A 22,683-nucleotide genomic window follows, 5' to 3' on the forward strand; every position below is an offset into this window, starting at 1 on the left:
ATAAGGTGAGAACTTGGGAGTGTAAATTGGGATGACATTTTTGAAGGGAAATGTACCATGGAGATATGGTCGATGTTCATGGAGCTTTTGCAGGATGTTAGGGATAAATTTGTCCCGGTGAGGCAGAGAAGGAATGGTAGGGTGAAGGAACCATTGGTGACAAGAGAGGTGGAACAACTAGTTAGGAAGAAGGCGGCAGCATACATAAGGTGTAAGCAGCAAGGATCGGACAGGGCTCATGAGGAATATAGAGTAGCAAGGAAGGAACTTAAGAAGGGGCCGAGGAAAGCGAGAAGGGGACATGAAAAGGCTTTGGCGAGTAGGGTTAAGGAGAATCCCAAGGCTTTTTACTCGTATGTGAAGAGCAGAAGGATGGCTAGGGTAAAGGTAGGTCCGATTAAAGACAAAGGTGGGAGGATGTGCCTGGAAACTGTGGAAGTGGGTGAGGTTCTCAATGAATACTTCTCTTCAGTATTCACCAAGGAAAAGGGTCTTGATGATGCTGAGGACAGTGTTGGTGAGGGTAATGTTCTAGAGTATGTAGATATCAAGAGAGAGGATGTGTTGGAATTGTTAGAAAATATTAGGACAGATAAGTCCCCGGGGCCTGACGGAATATTCCCCAGGCTGCTTCATGAGGCGAGGGAGGAGATTGCTGAACCGTTGGTTAGGATCTTTGAGTCCTCGTTGTCCACGGGGATGGTACCGGAGGATTGGAGAGTGGCGAATGTTGTCCCCTTATTCAAAAAAGGTAGTAGGGATAGTCCAGGGAATTACAGGCCGGTGAGCCTTACGTCTGTGGTGGGTAAGCTGTTAGGAAGGATTCTAAGAGATAGGATCTATGAGCATTTAGAGAGTGATGGACTGATTAGGGACAGCCAGCATGGCTTTGTGAAGGGAAGGTCTTGCCTCACAAGCCTGATAGGCTTCTTTGAGGTGGTGACCAGGAAGATTGATGAGGGTAGTTCAGTGGATGTGGTCTACATGGATTTTAGTAAGGCGTTTGACAAGGTTCCACATGGTAGACTTCTTCAGAAGGTCAGAGGCCAAGGGATCCAGGGAGGCTTGGCCGTGTGGATTCAGAATTGGCTTGCCTGTAGAAAGCAGAGGGTTGTGGTGGAGGGAGTGCAGTCGGATTGGAGGGCTGTGACTAGTGGTGTCCCACAGGGATCGGTTCTGTAACGTCTACTTTTTGTGATATTTATTAACGACTTGGATGAGGGGGTAGAAGGCTGGGTTAGCAAGTTTGCAGATGACGCAAAGATTGGTGGTGTTGTGGACAGTGAGGAGGGCTGTTGAAGCTTGCAGAGGGATATTGATAAGATACAGCGCTGGGCTGACAAGTGGCAGATGGAGTTCAATCCTGAGAAGTGTGAGGTCATACACTTTGGAAGGACAAACTCCAAGGCGGAGTACAAGGTTAATGGCAGGATCCTGGGCTGCATGGAGGAGCAGAGGGATCTGGGGGTTCATATCCACAGATCACTGAAAGTCGCCTCACAGGTAGATAGGGTAGTTAAGAAAGCTTATGGGATGTTAGCTTTCATAAGTCGGGGGATCGAGTTTAAGAGCCGTGAAGTGATGATGCAGCTTTACAAAACTCTGGTTAGACCACACTTGGAGTACTGTGTCCAGTTCTGGTTGCCTCATTATAGGAAGGATGTGGAGGCGCTGGAGAGGGTGCAGAGGAGATTTACCAGGATGCTGCCTGGATTAGAGAGTATGGATTACGAGGAGAGACTAAAGAAGCTAGGGCTGTTCTCATTGGAGAGGAGGAGAATGAGGGGGAGACATGATAGAGGTATACAAGATATTGAGAGGAAGTGGACAGCCAGCGCCTCTTTTCCAGGGCACCAATGCTCAAAACAAGAGGACATGGCTTTAAGGTAATGGGTGGGAAGTTCAAGGGAGATGTCAGAGGGAGGTTTTTCACCCAGAGAGTGGTTGGTGCATGGAATGCGCTGCCTGAGGTGGTGGTGGACGCTGATACATTGGACAAGTTCAAGAGATTACTAGATAAGCATATGGAGGAACTTAAGATAGAATGATATGTGGGAAGAAGGGGTTAATATAGTCTTAGGTGTAGTTTGAAGGGTGGCACAACATGGTGGGCCGAAGGGCCTGTGTTGTGCTGAATTGTTCTATGGTACCTTTTCTAAATGCTCCACATCCTTCCTGTAATGAGATGACCAGAATTGCACACAATACCCAGAGTGCGTCCTAACCAAATTTTTATAGCTGCAACATGACTTCCTTACTCTTAAACTCAATACCCCAACCAATGAAGGCAAACATGCCATTTGCCTCCTTTACCACCCTATCTATTTGTATGGCCACTTACAGAGAGCTATGGACTATCAGCGTACCCCTTCCCTGATCTCACTGTTGTCTATGTCTTTCGCCTCGGTGAATACTGATGCGAAGTACTCGTTTAGTACCTTGCCTACTTCCTCTGGCTCCAATAGCTTCCCTACTACTGATGAGACGCTTACCGGTCTATAGTTTCCAGGATTATTCTTATTTCCCTTCTTGAATAATAGAACAACATTAGCTACTTGCCAGTTCTCCAGGACCTTGCCTGAGGCTAGAGAGGACATGAAAATCTTGGTCGAGGCCCCAGCATCTCATTTCTTGCCTTTCTCAATAACCTGGGGTATATCCCGTCAGGCCCTAGAGACTCATCCACCTTAATGTTCTTCAAGAGATGCAACACTGCTTCTTTATCTCAAAATGCCCTAGCAGATTATCATGCTTGTCACTGATCTCACTATCCTCCACTTGCTTCTCCTTGGTAAATACCAACACAACGTACTTATTTAGAAGTTTACTCACATCCTCCATCTCAAAGCACATGTTCCCTCCTTTGTCCATGAGTGGTCCTATCCTCTCACTAGTTATCCTTGTTTCTAATGTATATATGCTACTCGCCAAGGACATTTCATGGCCCCTTTTAGCTCTCCTTATACCCTGTTCCTTTAAATATTCCCCTTCTCACCTTAATTGCATACCCTCTAGTATTTGCCATGGCAAAATCTTCAGCTTGTGCCTCTTGAGGTAGTCCATTGTGGATTTTGAGGTGTGTTTAGGATCATTATCCTGTTGTAGAAGCCATCCTCTTTTCAACTACAGCTTTTTTTTTTTACAGACAGCGTGATGTTTGCTTCCAGAATTTGCTGGTATTTAATTGAATTCATTCTTCCCTCTACCAGTGAAATGTTCCCCATGCCACTGGCTGCAACACAAGCCCAAAGTATGATCGATTCACCCCCATGCTTAACAGTTGGAGAGGTGTTATTTTCATGAAATTCTGCACCCTTTTTTCTCCAAACATACCTTTGCTCATTGCAGCCAAAAAGTTCTATTTTAACTTCATCAGTCCACAGGACTTGTTTCCAAAATGCATCAGGCTTGTTTAGATGTTCCTTTGCAAACTTCTGACGCTGAGTTTTGAGGTGAGGACGCAGGAAAGGTTTTCTTCTGATGACTCTTCCATGAAGGTCATATTTGTGCAGGTGTCGCTGGACAGTAGAACAGTGCTCCAGAGTCTGCTAGATCTTCCTGAAGGTCTTTTGCAGTCAAACAGGGGTTTTTATTTGCCTTTCTAGCAATTCTACGATCAGTTCTCTCAGAAAGTTTTCTTAGTCTTCCAGACCTCAACTTGACCTCCACCGTTCCTGTTAACTGCCATTTCTTAATTACATAATGAACTGACGAAATGGCTATCTGAAAACGCTTTGCTATCTTCCTATAGCCTTCTCCTGCTTTGTGGGCATCATTTATTTTAATTTTCAGAGTGCTAGGCAGCTGCTTAGAGGAGCCCATGGCTACTGATTGTTGGAACAAGGTTTGAGGAGTCAGGGTATTTATAAAGTTTTGAAATTTGCATCACCTGGCCTTTCCTAACGATGACTGTGAACAAGTCATCACCCTAACAAGCTAATGAAGGTCTGAGACCTTGGTAAAAGTTATCTGAGAGCTCAAATCTCTTGGGGTGCCCAAACTTTTGCATGGTGCTCCTTTCCTTTTTTTCCCACTCTTAAATTGTATAAAACAAAAATAATACACCAATCTTGCTTAAAATGTTGAAAAGAATGTTTCATCTTTAACTTTATGACTTTTGGAGATCAGTTCTTCTTCTACTCACTTAACTATTCACAGTAACAGAAATTTTGACCGGGGTATCCAAACTTTTGCATGCCACTGTACAAGGGTCTGCCAAGTTTGGGTGACCAAGACTGAGGCCAAGACTGGAGTAGTTAATATTTCAACAGAATAGACAAGGAAGTGGGGTCACACTTACATTGAAGATATTAGGAAGCAATATTCCTGCTCTGGAGATTAAATAGAACCTATTTGCAACAAAATGAGGAAAAGCAAAGAACTCTTTGTTGGGAGTAGTCTATAGGCCTTCAAACAGCAAATGAATACGAGTTGCAACATCATGATGCAGCTGTACAAAACATTGGTTAGACCACACTTGAGTATTGTGTACAGTTCTGGTTGCCCCACTACAGTAAGAATGTGGTAGCAATAGAGAATGCAGAAGAGATTGTCTGGAATGGAGGGCTGCAGTTACAAGGAGAGATTGGATAGTCTGGGTTTACTCTCACTCAACATAGGAGGCTGACGACTGGCCTTATAGATGTTTATAAAATTATAAGTGTCATAGATAGCATAGATAGCCACAGTCTTTTTCCCAGGGTAGCGTGCTCTTGAACTAGAAGGAACAGATTTAATTTAAGAGGGGAGAGAGGAGAAATTTATAGGAGATCTGAGGGGTAAGTTTTTCCACAAAAAAGGTGGTGGTTACTTGAAACGAGCTGCGAGTGGAGGTGGTAAAGGCAGATACAATTAGAATGTTTAAAAGGCATTTGGACAGGTACTTGAATAGGAAAGGAGGAGGAGGAGGATATGGGCCTAATTTAAGCAAATGGGATTAGTATAGATAGGCATCACGGTCGGTATGGACGAGTGAGCTGAAAGGGCCCGTTTCTGTGCTGTACAATTCTATGATTCTATTGTTTGTCAGAGTACTGATTAGAAATAAGGCAGCCATAAGGAAATGTGATAATCTGAGGTAGAAACAGCAGGAGTAGACAATTCAGCTCCTCATTCCTGCTCCAGCATTCAGTAGGATCATGATCATTCTCTTGCACTAACTCCATTTCTTTCTACATCCTATCCTGGTGATTAATTCTCTCATTTTCTTTCTTATCCAAAACCTAATTGATTTCTACCTGAAGGATATACTGTGACCAAGCTGCAACATCCCTCCTGGGTACAGAATTCCAACGATTCTATGTCTTCTATCCCTTCTATGTCCTGAATGGCCTGGTCCTTATTTTGAGGCTGAGCCCTGTTTCTAGACAGGGGAAGCATCATTCAAGTTTTTACTCAAGCTCTATAAGGAGGAGCCGAGAGGTCTTGTTGCAGCTATATAGGTCCCTGGTCAGACCCCACTTGGAGTACTGTGCTCAGTTCTGGTCTCCTCACTACAGGAAGGATGTGGAAGCCATAAAAAGGGTGCAGAGGAGATTTACTAGGATGCTGCCTGGAATGCGAAGCATGCCTTATGAAAGCAGGTTGAGGGAACGCGGCCTTTTCTCCTTGGAGCAACGGAGGATGAGGGGGGACCTGATAGAGGTATATAAGATGACGAGAGGTATTGATCGGGTAGGTAGTCAGAGGCTTTTCCCCAGGGCTGAAATGGTGGCCACAAGAGGACATAGGTTTAAGGTGCTGGGGAGTAGGTATAGGGGAGATGTCAGGGGTAAGTTTTTTACTCAGAGAGTGGTGAGTGCGTGGAATGGGCTGCCGGCAACAGTGGTGGAGGCAGATACAATAGGGTCTTTTAAGAGACTGCTGGATAGGTACATGGAGCTGAGAAAAATAGAGGGCTATGGGTAAGTCTAGTAATTTCTAGGGTAGGGACATGTTCAGCACAGCTTTGTGGACTGAAGGGCCTGAATTGTGCTGTAGTTTTTCTATGTTTCTATGTAAGAACTTTGTATGTTTCAATGAGATCACCTCTGTTTTTTTAAACTCAAGTAGATATAAATCCTAAGCGGCAAGAATGCATTGAACTCAAAATAAAACAACATTATGGGGTCAGATGGTTGCACCGTCAAAGCAGCTTTGTGACTTTCACACATTGGTATGGAACCTCCAATGCACAGGATCGCAAGAGGCTGCGGAGGGTTATAGACTCAGCCAGCTCCATCACAGGCACAACGCTCCCCACCATCAAGGACATCTTCAAGAGGCGGTGCCTTAAGGCGGCAACATCCATCATTAAGGACCCTTACCATCTGGGACATGCCCTCTTCTCATTAACACCATCAGGGAGGTGGTACAGGAGCCTGAAGACCCAAACTCAACAATTCAGGAACAGCTTCCCCTCCGCCATCAGATTTCTGAACGATCTATGAACCCATGAACACTACTTCATTATTCCTTTTTTTTTGCACTATTTATTTTTGTAATTTGTAGATTTTGTGTCTTTGCACTGTACTGCTGCCACAGAACAACAAATTTCATGTCATATGTCAGTGATAATAAATCTGATTCTGATACAAACACAATGGGCTTCAATCTAACCCAAAGGAAATAAATAACATGAATCGAACCACACAATGAAATGTTCCTTTTCTTCTCGGAATCCTCATCACCTGCCTGTCCACAGGAATTACACCCAGAGAGATAACAACCATGGTTTCAGCAAGTCCAGTGAAGATTGCTGCTCTTCTTGCCTTCTCAGATGGTCGTACACTGACCATCTCCAATGTGCTCTGGCCATGCAGTAGCCTGTGCCTAGAACATGCAGAGCCATACAGCATAGAAACAAACCCCTTGGCCCATCCCCACCACTAACACTTCCTCCCATAGCCCTATCCCCCCACCCCCAGCTCTCATCAACCATCAAGCACACAGTCACAATAATCCAACACTAATCTTACACAGAAAATCAATGAGGGCAGGGCGGTAGACTTGGCTTATATGACTTCAGTAAGGCCTTTGATAAGGTTCCACATTGTAGGCTGCTCTGGAAGGTTAGATCGCATGGAATCCAGGGAGATCTAGCTAATTGGATACACAATTGGCTTGATGGTAAAAATCAGAAGGTGATGGTGGAAGATTGTTTCTCGGACTGGAGGCCTGTGACTAGTGGTGTGCCTCAGGGGTCGGTGCTGGGTCCATTGTTGTTTGTCATCTATATCAATGATTTGGATAAGAATGTATAAGGCATGGTTAGTAAGTTTGTAGAGGACACTAAAGTAGATGGTGTGGTGGACAATGAAGAAGGTTATCAAAAAATTACAGGGGGTCTTGATCAGCTGAGTAAGTGGGCTGAGGAATGGCAAATGGAGCTAAATTTGGATAAGTGCAAGATGTTACATTTTGGAAAGTCAAATCCAGGTAGGACTTTCACAGGGAATGGTAGGGCCCTGGGAAGTGTTGGAGAACAGACAGAGCTTGGAGTACAAGTACATAGTTCATTGACAGTAGAGTCACAGGTAGACAGGGTGGTGAAGAAGGCTTTTGGCACATTGGCCTTCATCAGCCAGGGCACTGAGAATAGGAGTTGAGAGGTCATGGTGCAGTTGTACAGGACGCTGGTGAGGCCGTACTTGGAGTATTGTGTTCAGTTTTGGTCGCCCTGCTATAGGAAAGATGTTAATAAACTGGAAAGAGTTCAGAAAAGATTTACAAGTATGTTGCCAGGACTTGAGGGACTAAGTTATAGAGAGAGGTTGGACAGGCTTAGAACGTAGGAGACTGAAAGGTGATCTTATAGAAGTGTATAAAATCATGAGGAGCATAGAAAGGGTGAATGCACTCAGTCTTTGTCCCTGTGTTGGGGAATCAAGAACGAGCAGGCATAGGTTTAAGGTGAGAGGGGAAAGATTTAATAGGAACTTGAGGGGCAAATTTTTTTTCACACAAAGGGTGGTATCTATGTGGAATGAGCTGCCAGAAGAAGTGGTTGAGGCAAGTACAATAACAACTTTTGAAAGAAAATTGGACAGGTACATGGATTGGAAAGGTTTAGAAGGTGATGGGCCAAACGCTGATAAATGGGATTAGCTCGGATGCGGCATCTTGGTCGGCATGGACCAGTTGGACTGAAGGGCCTGTCTCCGTGCTGTTTAACTCCATGACTCTAGAATCCTACTTTTATTTTCCCCACATTCCCATCGTTTCCCCCCCTACCAAACCCCAGTGAGTCTACAACACACTTGCATGCTAGACGTGGCGGCCAATTAATCTAACAATAAACTTATGTATTAAGGATGTAGGAGGAAACCAGAGCATTTGAAGGAAACCCACTGTGTCACAGGGAAAATATGCAAACTCCACACAGACAGCAGAGGTCAGGATCACTGGAACTGTGAGGCAGCAGCATTACTGGCTACACCATCATGATCCACAAACTCCCCAGGCTCACTTATAGTGTGAATCATAGAATAGTACAGCACAATACAGGCCCTTTGGCCCACAATGTTGTGCTGACCTTTAAACTTCACCTAAAACTATCTAACCCCGTCCTCCCACATATCCCTCTATTTTAAATTCCTCCATATGCTTATCTGGCAATCTCTTGAATTTGACCAATGTACCTGCCTCCACCACCGCCCCAGGCAACGCATTCCATGCCCTGGTGGAAGTGTGGTGAGGAGTTGAGAGAGAAAAAGTGGCTACTGCAAGAATGTGTGTGTGCTGATGGAACACAAGGCTTATAGTACCAAATGTGGGTAGAATGAAGAATGGCTCAGCAGAATAGAGGGATACAATTTCTGTGCCATATCTCTCTCTGACTTTATAAATTGTAAAAAAAAATGACCTCAAAGTTACCTGTGGATTGTTGGCTTCAGCAAGCTTGCATTGTCGAAGGAAGAGCTTTAGATTTCCCCAATTCATGTAGGGCAGCAATACCATGGGCCTCTCCCCATCCTCTATGCAAACGTGACTGATGGGCAAAAGGTTTCTGCACCAAAAACAACACAACATTAGTCACAATCAAACAACAGCTCTTGTTCGTCAATGGCCAGTGACACCATATTCCTAATCACACACAAGGCTCAATTTGTAATTTGGTATCTTTCAGAAGTCAACAGGTTCTAAAATATTAATAAATAAAATAGAGTTGCATTTCAATGCCAATAGTAATGGCATTGTATTCTAGAGGCTGGTCCAGACACCTCAGTTAGTATTGGGGAACAATCTCCTCCTTTCCTGTGTTTCCTTTCTCCTAAACTTCATTCTTCTCTGTCCAACTACCCCACCCCCTTTTGGCCTTGCTTCCATCCCCTAACCATTATCCTCTGCTTCTGCACCATCCCCCAAGCCCCATTTCACCCTCCTTCCACCACCTCCGCCTTCCCTTTCCACAATCTCCTTACCTTCTTCGCCTCCCTCCCCACCCCACCCTTATTTTGACCCTCCTGCTGCAAAGGCCATCAGTCCTGTATCTTTGACAGCTGGTGAGGTCATTCCTCAACCCAGCCACCTCTCATGGATGAGTATTAACTTCAGGCTGCTAGGAATAATTTGTGATGCCGGAGCTTGTTGCTAAGTGTGATGTTTGCTGCCAGGCCAGAGCTTATTGCCATAGCACAGCACACAATCTCTGGTACCTAGGTCAGAAAAACCATGAGAAACAGTCATGGTGATTTCCTCTTTCCTACTGGACTGTTGGTAAATCTACTGTAAATGCCATGGAGGCACAACTTTAAAGTGCCCTACACATGGCAGTGCAACTTCAAGTAACTGTCAAAGCTAATTAAGGTTTATCAGAAATAATGGCCAATGTGGAAGGAGAAAAGGCAGGGATATGTTCAATGGGGAGAGGCTTCAGAATACACTAAGGATTCAAAACTTTATAATCTGTTGTAAGAAATTAAGAAGTAGAAGTCAAAGAAGGCCACATATTTCCTCGAGCCTGCCCCGCTATTTGAGATAATGGTTGATCATGTGCCTTGTCTACACTTATGCATATTTTGTATTTGAGTCACAGAGTGAGACAGTAGAGAAATGGGCCCTTCAGCCCAATTCGTCCATGCCAACCAAGATGCCAATCTAAGCTAGTCCCATTTGACTGCATTTGGCCCATATTCCTCTAAACCTTTCCTATCCATGGACCTGTCCAAATGTCTTTTATTGTACTGCTTCTATCACTCCCTCTCGCCGCTTATTCCATAAACCCACCACAGTGTGAAGAAATTGCTCCTCAGGTCCCTTTTAAATCTCTTCCCTCTCACCTAAAACCTATGTCCTCTAGTTTTTGATTCTCCTTCCCTGGGAAAAAGACTCTGTGCATTCACCCTATCTATGCCCGTCATGATTTTATACATAGAACCATAGAATAAGGCACAATACAGGCCCTCTGGCCCATGTTGTGCCAACCTTCAAACCACTCCTAAGACTATCTAACCCCTTCCTCCCACATATCCCTCTATTTTAAATTCCTCCACATGCTTAACTAACAATCTCTTGAACTTGTCCAATGTATCAGCCTCCACCACCACCCCAGGCAGCGCATTCCATGCACCAACCACTCTCTGGGTGAAAAGCCTCCCTCTGACATCTCCCTTGAACTTCCCACCCGTTAAAATAAAGCCATGACCTCTTGTATTGAGCATTGGTACCTGGGAAAGAGACACTGGCTGTCCACTATCTATTCCTCTTGATATTTTGTATACCTCTATCATGTCTCCTCTCATCCTCCTCCTCTCCAATGAGTAAAGCCCCAGCTCCATTAGTCTCTCATAATCCATACTCTCTAATCCAGGCAGCATCCTGGTAAATCTCCTCTGCACCCTTTCCAATGCCTCCACATCCTTCCTATAATGAGGCGACCAGAATTGGACACAGTACTCCAAGTGTGGTCTAACCAGAGTTTTGTAAAGCTGCATCATTACTTCGCGGCTCTTAAACTCGATCCCATGACTTATGAAAGCTAACATTCCATAAGCTTTCTTAACTACCCTATCCACCTGTGAGGCAACTTTCAGTGATCTGTGGATATGAACCCCCAGATCCCTCTGCTCCTCCACACTACCCAGAATCCTGCCACTAACTTTGTACTCCACCTTGGAGTTTGTCCTTCCAAGGTGTACCACCTCACACTTCTCTGGATTGAACTCCATCTGCCACTTGTCAGCCCAGCTCTGCATCCTATCAATGTCCCTCTGCAAGCTTTGACAGCCCTCCACACTATCCACAATACCACCGATCTTTGTGTCGTCTGCAAACTTGCTAACCACCCTTCCACCCCCTCATCCAAGTCATTAATAAATATCACGAAAAGTAGAGGTCCCAGAACCGATCCCCGTGGGACACCACTAGTCACAGCCCTCCAATCTGAATGCACTCCCTCTACCACAACCTTTCTACAGGCAAGCTAATTCTGAATCCACACAGCCAAGCCTCCCTGGATACCTTGGCCTCTGACCTTCTGAAGAAGCCTACCATGTGGAACCTTGTCAAACGCCTTACTAAAATCCATGTAGACCACATCTACTGCACTACCTCCATCAATCTCCCTGGTCACCTCCTCAAAGAACCCTGTCAGGCTTGTGAGGCAAGATCTTCCCTTCACAAAGCCATGCTGGCTGTCCCTAATTAGTCCATGATTCTCTAAATGCTCATAGATCCTATCTCTTAGGATCCTTTCTAACAGCTTGCCCACCACACTTCTATTAAGGTCTCCTACCTTCCAAGGAATAAAGTCCTGGATTGCCCAACCTCTCTCTGTAACTCAGGAACTCAAGTCCTGACAACATTCTCATAAATCTTCTTTGCAACTTTTCCAACTTAAAAATATCTTTTCTATGACTGAGTAACCAAAACCGTACACAATACTCCAGGTGGGGCATCACCAATGTCTTGTACAACCGCAATGTTCCAACTCCTATACTCAGTGCCCTGACTGAAGGCCAACATGTCATGCCTTCTTCACCACCCTGCCTATCTGTGACACCACTTTCAGGAAACTATGTACTTGTACTTCAAGGTCCCTCTGTTCTACGACACTTCCCAAGGCCCAACTATTCACTGTGAAAGTCCTAACCAGGTCTGACTTCCCAAAATGCAACACCTCACACTTATCCACACTTTTCCAGTCCTCGGCCCACTTACGCAGCTGCTCAAGATTTCCCTGTAAATTTTAACAAGCTTCTTCACTGTCTATGATACCATCTATTTGTAAACTTAATAACCCTGCCTTAGAACACAGAACATTATAGCACAGTACAGGACCTTCGACCCATGATATTGTGCTGACATTTTATCCTACTCAAAGATCTACCTAACCCTTCCCTCTGACATAGCCCTCCATTTTCCTATCATTCATGTGCCTATCCAAGAGTCTCTTAAATGTCCCTAAAGTATCTGGCTCCACAACCTCAGCCAGCAGTGCGTTCCACGCATGCACCACTTCCTGTGTAAAAAAACTTACCTCTGACATCCCCCTTATACCTTCCTCCAATCACTTTAAAATTATGCCCCCTCAAGTTAGCCATTGTTGCCCTGGGAAAAAGTCTCTGACTGTCCACTCGATCTATGCCTCTTATTATCTTGTACACCTCCATCAAGTCACCTCACATCCACCTCCTCTCCAAAGAGAAAAGCCCTAGCTCACTCAACTATAAGACATGCTCTCAAATTCAGGCAGCATCCTGGTAAATCTCCTCTGCACCCTCGGAAACTTCCACATCCTTCCTATAATGAGGCGACCAGAACTGCACACAATACTCCAAGTGTGGTCTAACCAGAGTTTTAGAGAACTGCAACATTACCTTGTGGCTCTTGAACTCAACACCCTGACTAATGAAGACCAACACACCATACGCCTTCTTAACAACCCTATTGACTTGTGCGGCAACCTTGAGGGATCTATGGACGTGGACCCCAAGATCCCTCTGTTCCTCCACATTGCTAAGAGTCCTGCCATTAACCTTGTATTCTGCCTTCAAATTCAATCCTCCCAAGTGTATCACTTCACACTTTTCTGGGTTGAACTCCATCTGCCACTTCTCAGTCCAGCTCTGCATCCTATCAATGTCCGGTTGTAACCTACAGCAACCTTCTACACCATCCACAACACACCAATCTTTGTGTCATCTGCAAACTTACTTACCCATCATTCCACATCTTCATCCAAGTCATTTATAAAAATCACAGAGCAGGGGTCCCAGAACAGATCCCTGCAGAACACCACCGGTCACCGACGTCCAGGCAGAGTACACTCCATCTACAGCCACCCTCTGACCATCCCCAATCAGCTTATGCTTCTCCAAATGCTCATAAATCCTGTCTTTAAGAATATTCTCCAGTAATTTGCCCACCACTGAAGTAAGACTCAGTGGTCTGTAATTCCCAGGGTTATTCCTACTCCTTTTTTTGAACAAAGGAACAACATTTGCCACCCTCCAATCATCTGGCACTACTTCTGTGGCCAGTGATGATGCAAAGATCATCGCCAAAGGCACAGCAATCTCTTCCCTCGCTTCCCGTAATAACCTTGGATATATCCCTTCTGGCCATGGTGAGTTATCTATCTGAATGTTTTTCAAAAGTTCCAGCACATCCCCTTTCTTCGTGTAGACATGCCCTAGCGTATCAGCTTGTTGTACGCCATCCTCACAAACATCAAGGTTTCTCTCACTGGTGAATACTGAAGCAAAGTATTCATTAAGAACTTCCACTACCTCTTCTGACTCCAGGCACATTTCCTCTTTTATCCCTGATTGGTTCTACCCTCACTCTAGTCATCCTCCTATTCTTCACATACATGTAGAATGCCTTGGGGTTTTCCTTAATTTTACTTGCCAAGGCCTTCTCATGCCCCCTTCTAGCTCTCCTAAGTCCATTCTAAAGCTCCCTCCTGGCTAATTTGTAACTCCCTTTAGCTCTGTCTGATCCTTGCTTTCTAAACCTTAGGTCAGCTTCTTTCTTCTTCTTGACAAGATATTCTATGTCTCTTGTCAACCATGGTTCCTTTATTATCCTTACCCTGCCTCATTGGGACAAACCTATCCAGAACCCCATTCAAGTACTCCCTAAACAACCTCCACATTTCCATTGTGCACTTCCCCCAAGAACATTTGTTCCCAATTTATGCTCCCAAGTTCCTGCCTTAATGGCATCATAATTCCCCTTCCCCCAATTAAATACTCTCCCATATCTTCTGCTCCTATTCCTCTCCAAGGCTATGGTGAAGGTCAAGGAATTATGGTCACTGTTTCCAAAATGCTCTCCCACCAAGAGATCTGAAACCCGATCAGGTTCATTGCCCAGTACTAGTTCCAGTATGGCCTCTCCTCCAGCCAGCATGTCCACATACTGTGTCAGAAATCCTTCCTGGACACTCCTAACAAACTCTGCCCCATCTATCCCCTTTACACTAAGGAGGTGCCAATTGTACATGTACATTCCCATCAAATTGTTTATATAAATATTAAATAACAACATGTTAACAAAGAACACAGCAGAGTACAGCAGAGAACAAGCCGTTCGACCCACAATATTGTGCCGACATAGGTAATCCCTCCTACCTACAGATTGCCCATATCCCTCCATTTTCCTCTCATTCATGTGCCCATCCAAGTCTCTCTTAACAGCCCCCAGACCTGCCCCTCACAAAGCCGTGCTGACTGTCCCTAATCAGCCTATGCTTCTCTGAATGCCCATATATCCTGTCTCTAAGGATCTTTTCCAGTAATTTGCCCACCACTGAAGTAAGACTCACTGGTCTGTAATTCCCAGGGTTATCCCTACTCCCTTTTTTGAACAAAGGAACAACATTTGCCACCCTCCAATCATCTGGCACTACTCCTGTCACCAGTGATGATGCAAAGATCATTACCAAAGGCACAGCAATCTCCTCCCTCGCTTCCTGTAATAACCTTTGATATATCTTGTCCGGTCCCAGTGATTTATCTATCCTAACGTTTTCAAAAGTTCCAGCACATCCTCTTTTCTCACGTCAACGTGCCTTAGCATATCAGCCTGTTGCACTCCATCCTCACGAACGTCAAGGTTTCTCTCACTGGTGAATACTGAGGCGTAGACTTTATTAAGGACCTCCCCTACCTCTTCTGACTCCAGACATGTTTCCTCTTTTATCCCTGATCGGTCCTACTCTCACTCTAGTCATCCTATTCTTCACATACTGTAGAACACCTTGGGCTTTTCCTTAATCCTACTCGCCAAGGCCTTCTCGTGCCCCTTTTTAACTCTCCTAAGTCCATTCTTAAACTCCCTCCTGACTACCTTGTAACTCTCTGGAGCCCTGTCTGAACCATGCTTTCTAAACCTTAGGTAAGCTTTTTTCTTCCTCTTGACAAGATATTCTATGTCTCTTGTCAACCATGGTTCCTTCACTCTACCATCTTTACCCTGCCTCAATAGGACAAACCTATCCAGAAGCCCATGCAAGTACTCCCTAAAAAACCTCCACATTTCCACTGTGCACTTCCCCAAGAACATCTGTTCCCAATTTATGCTCCCTTAGTTCCTGCCTAAAAGCATCATAATTCCCCCTACCTCAATTAAATACTTTCCCATATCGTCTGCTCCTATCCCTCTCCAAAGCTATGGTAAAGGTCAAGTTATGGCCACTATCTCCAAAATGCTCTCCCAGTGAGAGATCTGAAACCTGATCAGGCTCATCGCCTAAAACGGGCTCCAGAATGGCCTCTCCACATACTGTGTCAGAAATCCTTCCCGGGCACACCTAACAAACTCCGCTCCATCTATCACCTTTACACTAAGGAGATGCCAATCAATATTAGGGAAGTTGAAATCATCCATGACAACAACTCTTGTTATTTTTGCACTTCTCCAAAATCTGCCTCCTGGTCAGCTCCTCAGTGTCTCTGCCACTATTGGGGGTGGTCTGCAGAATACTCCCGTTAGAGTGATGGCTTCCTTCCTGTTTCTGACTTCCACCCACACTGACTCAGTAGACGATCCCTCCAGGTCATCCTCCCTTTCTACTGCTGTGACACTGTCCCTGATCAGCAAAGCCACTCCCCTACCTCATTTACCTCCGTCCCTGTCCCTTTTGAAACATTGAAAGCCCGGAATATCCAGCAGCCACTCCTGCTCTAAGTTCATCACCCTTGTTCCTGCTACTTCTCGCATTAAAGTAGACAAACTTCACCCCATCCAACTGACTACAATTTTGCCCTTTCAAATGCCTATCCTTCCTCACAGTCTTTCTACACTCTGCATCTAATTGTACACTAAATGCACCCTCTGACCTATCACTCTGGTTCCCACCCCCCTGCCAAACTAATTTACACCCTCCCCAACAATTCTAGCAAACCTGCCTGCAAGAATATTGGTCCCCCTCCAGTTCAGGTGTAAACCATCCCTTTTGTACAGGTCGTACCTTCCCCAGAAGAGATCCTAATGATCAACAAATCTGAAACCCTGCCCCCCGCACCAACTCCTCAGCCAAGCACTCATCTGCCAAATCAACCTATTCTTACCCTCACTGACGTGTGGCACAGGCAGCAATCCAGAGATTACTGCCCTTAAGCTCCTGCTTTTCAGCTTCCTTCCTACCTACCTTCCTATATTCCCTCTTCAGGACCTCATCTTTTTCCTACCTACGTCATTGGTACCAATATGTACCATGACCTCTGGCTGTTCGCCCTCCCCCTTCAGAATGCTGTAGATCCGACCCTGGCACCTGGGAGGCAGCATACCATTCGGGAGTCTCTTTCACGTCCACAGAATCCCCTGTCTGGCCCCCTTACTATGGAATTCCCTATCACTCCCACTCTCCTCTTCTCCCCCCCTTCCTTTCTGCACCACACACCAGGCTCACTGCCAGAGACCTGGTCACTGCAGCTTTTCCCTGGTAGGCCATTCCACCCCCCCCCCCCCCCCCCCCAACAGTATCCAAAGCGGTATACCTGCTATTAAGGGGAACGGCCACAGGGATACTCTCCACTACCTATCTATTCCCCATCCTTCTCCTGACAGTCACCCAGCTACCTGCCTCCTGCAGCTTTGGAGTGACAGCCTCCCTGTAGCTCTCATCTATAAACTCCTCATTATCCCGTAGGAACCAAAGATCATCCAGCTGCAGCTCCAGTTCCCTAATGTGGTCTGTAAGGAGCTGCATTGGATGCACCTCGTGCATATGTAGTTATCAGGTAGACCAGATGTCTCCCAGAACTCCCATATCTCACAAGACATAACATCATTTTATTTTACATAACATTTTGCCATGATAACATCAAACAGCATTTAAAAATCCACATACAGTAAAATTCTGGTGCCTGATTGTTCAGAAATTCCACTGGTTCAGCATGTAGCTCAGTCATTAGTCTGGAATGCAGAATACAGGCCAGGTGTGTGACTATGGTTAGGGTCGGGGTTGGGTGGGAGGTGCCAACTTCAAGCATCAGGAATAGGAGTAGTTTTGAGGCTGGAGTTGGGATCTGGAGAACTTGCATGTTCAGCTAATTTTGACAAGTTCAAATTCATTGGCTTCTATTTTCCGCTCCCTTCAAACTTACTAGTTTCACTGAGAAATGTATTAAACCACTGTATAACATGTGGAAAAAAGTGAACTAGAAATGCTGAATGACTTGGCCTCCACGGCCGTGTGTGAATTACGTAGATTCACCACCCTCTGGCTAAAGAAATTCCTCCTCATCTCTGTTCTATAGGGATGTCCTTTTATTCTGAGGCTGTGCCATCTGGTCCTAGACTCTCCCACTACTGGAAACATCACGTCCACTCTATTCAGTCCTTTCAATATTCAGTTGGTTTCAATGAGATCCCCCCTCATCCTTCTAAACTCCAGCGAGTACAGGCCCAGAGCCATCAAACACTCTTCATACATTAACCCTTTCAATCCTGGGATCATTCTCGTAAACCTCCTCTGGAACCCTCCAATGCCAGCACATCCTTCCTTAGATGCCCAAAACCGCCCACAATATAGTAAATGTGGTCTGACCAACACCTTATGAAGCCTCAGCATTACATCCTTGCTTTTATATTCTAGTCCTCTCAAAACAAATGTGAACATTGCATTTGCCTTCCTTACTACCAACTCAACCTGCAAGTTAACCTTCAGGGAATCCAGCACTAGCACTCCCAACTTCCTTTGCACTTCTGATTTCTGAATTCGCTCCCCATTTAGAAAATAGTCTACACCTTTATTCCTTCCAGCAAAGTGCATGACCATACACTTCCCAACGCTGTACTTCATCTGCCACTTCTTTGCCCATTCTCCTAGTCTGTCTTAGTCCTTCTGCAGACTCCTCACCTCCTCAACACTATCTGCCCCTCCATCTATCTTTGCATCATCTGCAAAGTTGGCCACAAAGCTATCAATTCCATCATCCAGATCATTAACATATAATGTGAAAAGTAGCGGACCCAACACTGACCCCTGCGGAACACCACTAGTCACTGGCCAGTCAGCCAATCTTCTATCCATGCTAGTACCTTTCCTGTAATACCATGGGTTCCTATCTTGTTTAGCAGCCTCATGTGTGGCACCTTGTCAAAGGCCTTCTGAAAATTTAAGTAAACAACATCCACTGATTCTCCTTTGTCTAATGTTTCAGAACCAAGGGAATTTTGTAAAGTTCTTCCACTAACTTTGGAGCCACCAAGGAGTTTTGTTGGTTTAAGTCTCCTTAATTTCTCGTACTTTTTTTAGTGATATTAATTACATTGCATTCCACTCTCAGATGACCCTTGATGGTCATGCGTTTTTTTTTACAAGTTCTCGTGTCTTCTGCAGTGAAACTGCAGACAGAATATTTCCTTATGGCCTCAACTAATTCTTTACACCCCAGTATAATTTCTGTTATCATTGCCTCACATCTTTCATTTACTGCTCCTTTTGTACATTGTTGTAGAAGTTGCTAGGAAATATTTCTGTTTAATATTTTTTGCAGATTTGCTTTCATAATCCACTTAACTCTATCAATATTTTCCTTTTGTTGTTGCTTCCTAAAATCTTCCAATCTTCATGTTCACATTTTTTTAAACCTTACATTCTTAATGTCCTTACGTAACCACAGATGTATCATGTTTCTTTCTCAATAGAATGGACACTCATTGAAGGTTCTCAGATATACTAGATTCCACTTCACAATCCCTGTGGAGACACAAGAGACTGCAGATGCTGGAATCTGGACAAAAAAAACAAACTGCTGGTCAGGCACATCTGTGGAAGGAAATGGACAGTTGATGTTTTGGGTTGAGACCCTTCATCTGCCTGACCCATTTAGTTCTTCCAGCAGTTTGTTTTTTGCTCACAATCCCTGTGCATGTTCTGGCCTCCTTCCATGATTCTGAACTGGAATAGACTATCTTTAAAAAAAAGTGTATTCATGGGATATGGACATCATTGGCAATGCTGATATTTATTGTCCATCCCCAACTGTTCCTGAACCAAGGAGGCAGGTACAGTATGTGTTAACTACATTATTGAGTCTGGAATCATATCTTGACCAGACAGAGTAGGGACAAAAATTTTCCACCTAATGAACCAGATATATTTTTACAACAATCTTTTTTTCAAGTTGCAGAATTATTTAATTGCTTTTATTTAAACTCCCCAGTTGCTACACTGGAATTTGAACTCATGCATCTGGAACAATGGCCCAGCATTTTAGCTGTTGATCTGGTGATGTAACCACTAAACTGCTGAACCATTCTGACAAAAAGTATTCTGCCTGAAATGTTAACTGTTTTTCTTTCTAAATATGTTGTCTGACCTGCTGAGTGTTTCTAGCAGTGCAGTATTTATTTCAGATTCCCAGCATCCAGTTTTTTGGTTTTTATACTACCACACGCGATGGGCCAAATAGCCTTTCCTGTACCACTACAATTCAATGATTCTATATGGATGAAAATGGAAAATCCAAGCCCTCCTGCGTACCTGAGACACAAACTTAAAATTGGCATGTACAAGTATCACCAACACTGCCTCCACTAAATCCCTCTCCCAAGTCCACTCACAACTTCAACTCTTTGAACCTCCCTTTCAGGAACACATGCAAGCTACGCACAAACAGCTGAAGGTTCCACTATTCCTGCACAGAACTCATTTGTCATTTCAGAATCCAAAGAATGAAAGTTGAAGCAAGTCAACCTCAATTCCAATAACCTTAGAAGACAACATTTGTTCTGCTTACCTGTGATGGAGTCCTCGCAACTTGCAGCTCTCTGTCAACATCATAGTTACTTGAACTTCCGAAGCATGGTCTACAAAAGGAAACAAAGATAAATTATAGCACTTGTAAACATCCTTATTGGACATAAAGCTGTTACCATCTTTCCATTAAACAAAGTGAAATCACCAACTTTTATAGCTATAGTTTTGTCTCCATGTGGCTGATGGCATTGCATCATCTTGCACTAGGAACCATGCAGCAAACAAGCTTCCATAGACTAAAAGAGAAGAGTTCATTCTCATATTCTCATGGACAATACTGTCAATCCCATCCCACCACATATGTCCCAGAAATCTGTTACATGCCTATCAACTATACCCTGATTCTATCACTTGGGGTAATTTACATAAGCCAACCAGGACATCCTTGAGATATGGTTAGAAACTCAAGCACCTGGGGGAAAACTCACTCGAACACAATATGCAAGCTCCCTGCAGATAACGCCAGAGGTTAGGAGCAAAGCTGGGTTCCTGAAACAGTGAATCAGCAGCAATACCTACTGTGCCACTCTTAATCATCAGTGACATCTGCACCATTTCAAGAATAAATTCAGGTTAAAGCTAAAAATGTAAAAATTATATCAGGTTTGAGATCAAGGATTAAAATGAGATTCTGCAAAATTAAATTTAGTTGAATACTGAGATGGGAGTGATTGTCCATAACAAGGTAGATCTGATTCATCATGATTCTGATAAAAATGAAGTCAATAGATGTCAGGCAGAAATCTCACTAATGGTTAGAATCATACCTGTGTAAAAATTGATATGATTGTTGAGAGGACAATCTTCTCCATCCTATCACTGCAGGAGTTCTGCAGAGCAGAATTCTAGCTTCAACTACCCTCATGTATTTCCATCAATGACCTTTCTTCCTTCAGAAGGTCAGAAAGAAAGATATTTGATGTTACTGTGAAAGTTTACTGAACTAGCTACATAAATATGTCGCTCCTCATCACTTGACTGTCCAAAATCTTTCTTCTCCATTCCATCCTGCATTTCCACAAAAACATGTCATGAGTGTGATCAGTGAGTGTAGTTCAACATTTAAGAAGCTCAAGTATAGATTGAATCAAATACACACAAGTAGCATTTCAATACTTAGACACCTGATAAACATGAAATTTCATACTTATGTGCAGGTACTGATTAACAGGAAGAGGCAGCACTAGAAATGATAGATTTTTTTGACTTATGACACAGAAAAGATATATTGACAGTGTGTGTCAACCATGGATGCCGACATCTTCAAAACTACAAAGAGAAAGAACTTCCAAGGATCACTTCCTGTTGCATTCAGCATCCAAAGAGGAAGCTTGCAGATGTTTCCAAGCATTTGTCAATCATGCTTTAATCTCAATTATTCATGATAATTCAACTACTTAAAAGGACCAATGAAAATTAAGTATGAAATGAGGAATTAAGTATGATGAAAACATAAGGAATAGCCATGGTTAGGAAAAGTCATCACAAACCCAGTGAGCTGGAGAGAATGTTATTATTGCTATTCACAAGGAACGTTTTACTCTCATGCACATTTATCACTTTGTATCTCTGATGATGATGTTGGAAACTAACAGTGAGAATATAAAATTGATACATTGAAGTTCAATATATTTAATTACTATCACAATTCCTTTTGCCCATGGATTTTTTTTTGAAAGATAACTTCATAGTTAACAAATTCTCATCAATATACTGTCACAAACCAGCAACAAAAGAAACACACTGAGCATGATTCAGTGTTAAAAACTATTTTATTAATCACTACTTATGATAATACGTAAAATAAAAGTAAAAATGTTAGTATGTTAGAATTCAAAAATGTTAAACCTTGAACGTTAACCCCAAAACTAAACTCTTCGTGTGTGTGTGTGACAAAGTCCAAAACTCCCAGTTCCTGAATGGTTCTTAAAGTTCAGTTCCGCAAGCCATAAGGTGAAACATGAGCAAGGGCTTCTTCAACAACCACCGTTGTCTGAAGATAAGATGTAGATGTAGAAAAACATAGAGAGAGTACATACAAAATCCAAATGTTCCACGATGGAACCCAAACGACACTCCAGTGTTTACTCGGTAGTGACTTCCTCACCCCGAAAAGCATCCGAACCGTGGTCGTCCACACACAAATACCTGTTTCCTTCTACAGGTCAGCAACAAAGTGAACTCCACCGGATTACTTCCAACTTCCATACATGGATTTCAGTGGCAAACACAGTTATTGTTTCTCATCCATCGATAGAGAAAACAAGCAGGCTGGTGTCTCTCTCCCTTCTCTCTCTCCTTCTTCTTCTTCTTCTTACTTCTTCAACAACGTCATTACGTCCTTTATCTTCTATTGACGTAAGCACGCCCCACACACACATACTCTCTATCTTAAAGGGACTTTCACTGAGTCCGTAACACCTCCCACCTAAAAAAAAAATTTTCCCAAGAAAATTTTAACCGCGCATACAGTTAGTAATGTTAATAAT

At 43.8% G+C, this 22,683-nt stretch overlaps 1 protein-coding gene across 1 annotated transcript in view; it reads right to left on the reverse strand.

Moving 5' to 3' along the window:
• Nucleotides 1–22,683, reverse strand: part of ryk (receptor like tyrosine kinase) — a 137,274-nt gene that overhangs the window by 56,277 nt on the left and 58,314 nt on the right. Inside the window, exons 10-11 of the mRNA XM_052018855.1 lie at nt 20,175–20,244; nt 8,854–8,986 (exon numbers count right to left, since the gene is read on the reverse strand). Coding sequence (XP_051874815.1) covers nt 8,854–8,986; nt 20,175–20,244 — 203 coding nt within the window. The remainder of the gene's footprint in view (nt 1–8,853; nt 8,987–20,174; nt 20,245–22,683) is intronic.

This window comes from Pristis pectinata, chromosome 6, assembly GCF_009764475.1.
Source record: "Pristis pectinata isolate sPriPec2 chromosome 6, sPriPec2.1.pri, whole genome shotgun sequence".
Lineage (NCBI taxonomy): Eukaryota > Metazoa > Chordata > Chondrichthyes > Rhinopristiformes > Pristidae > Pristis > Pristis pectinata.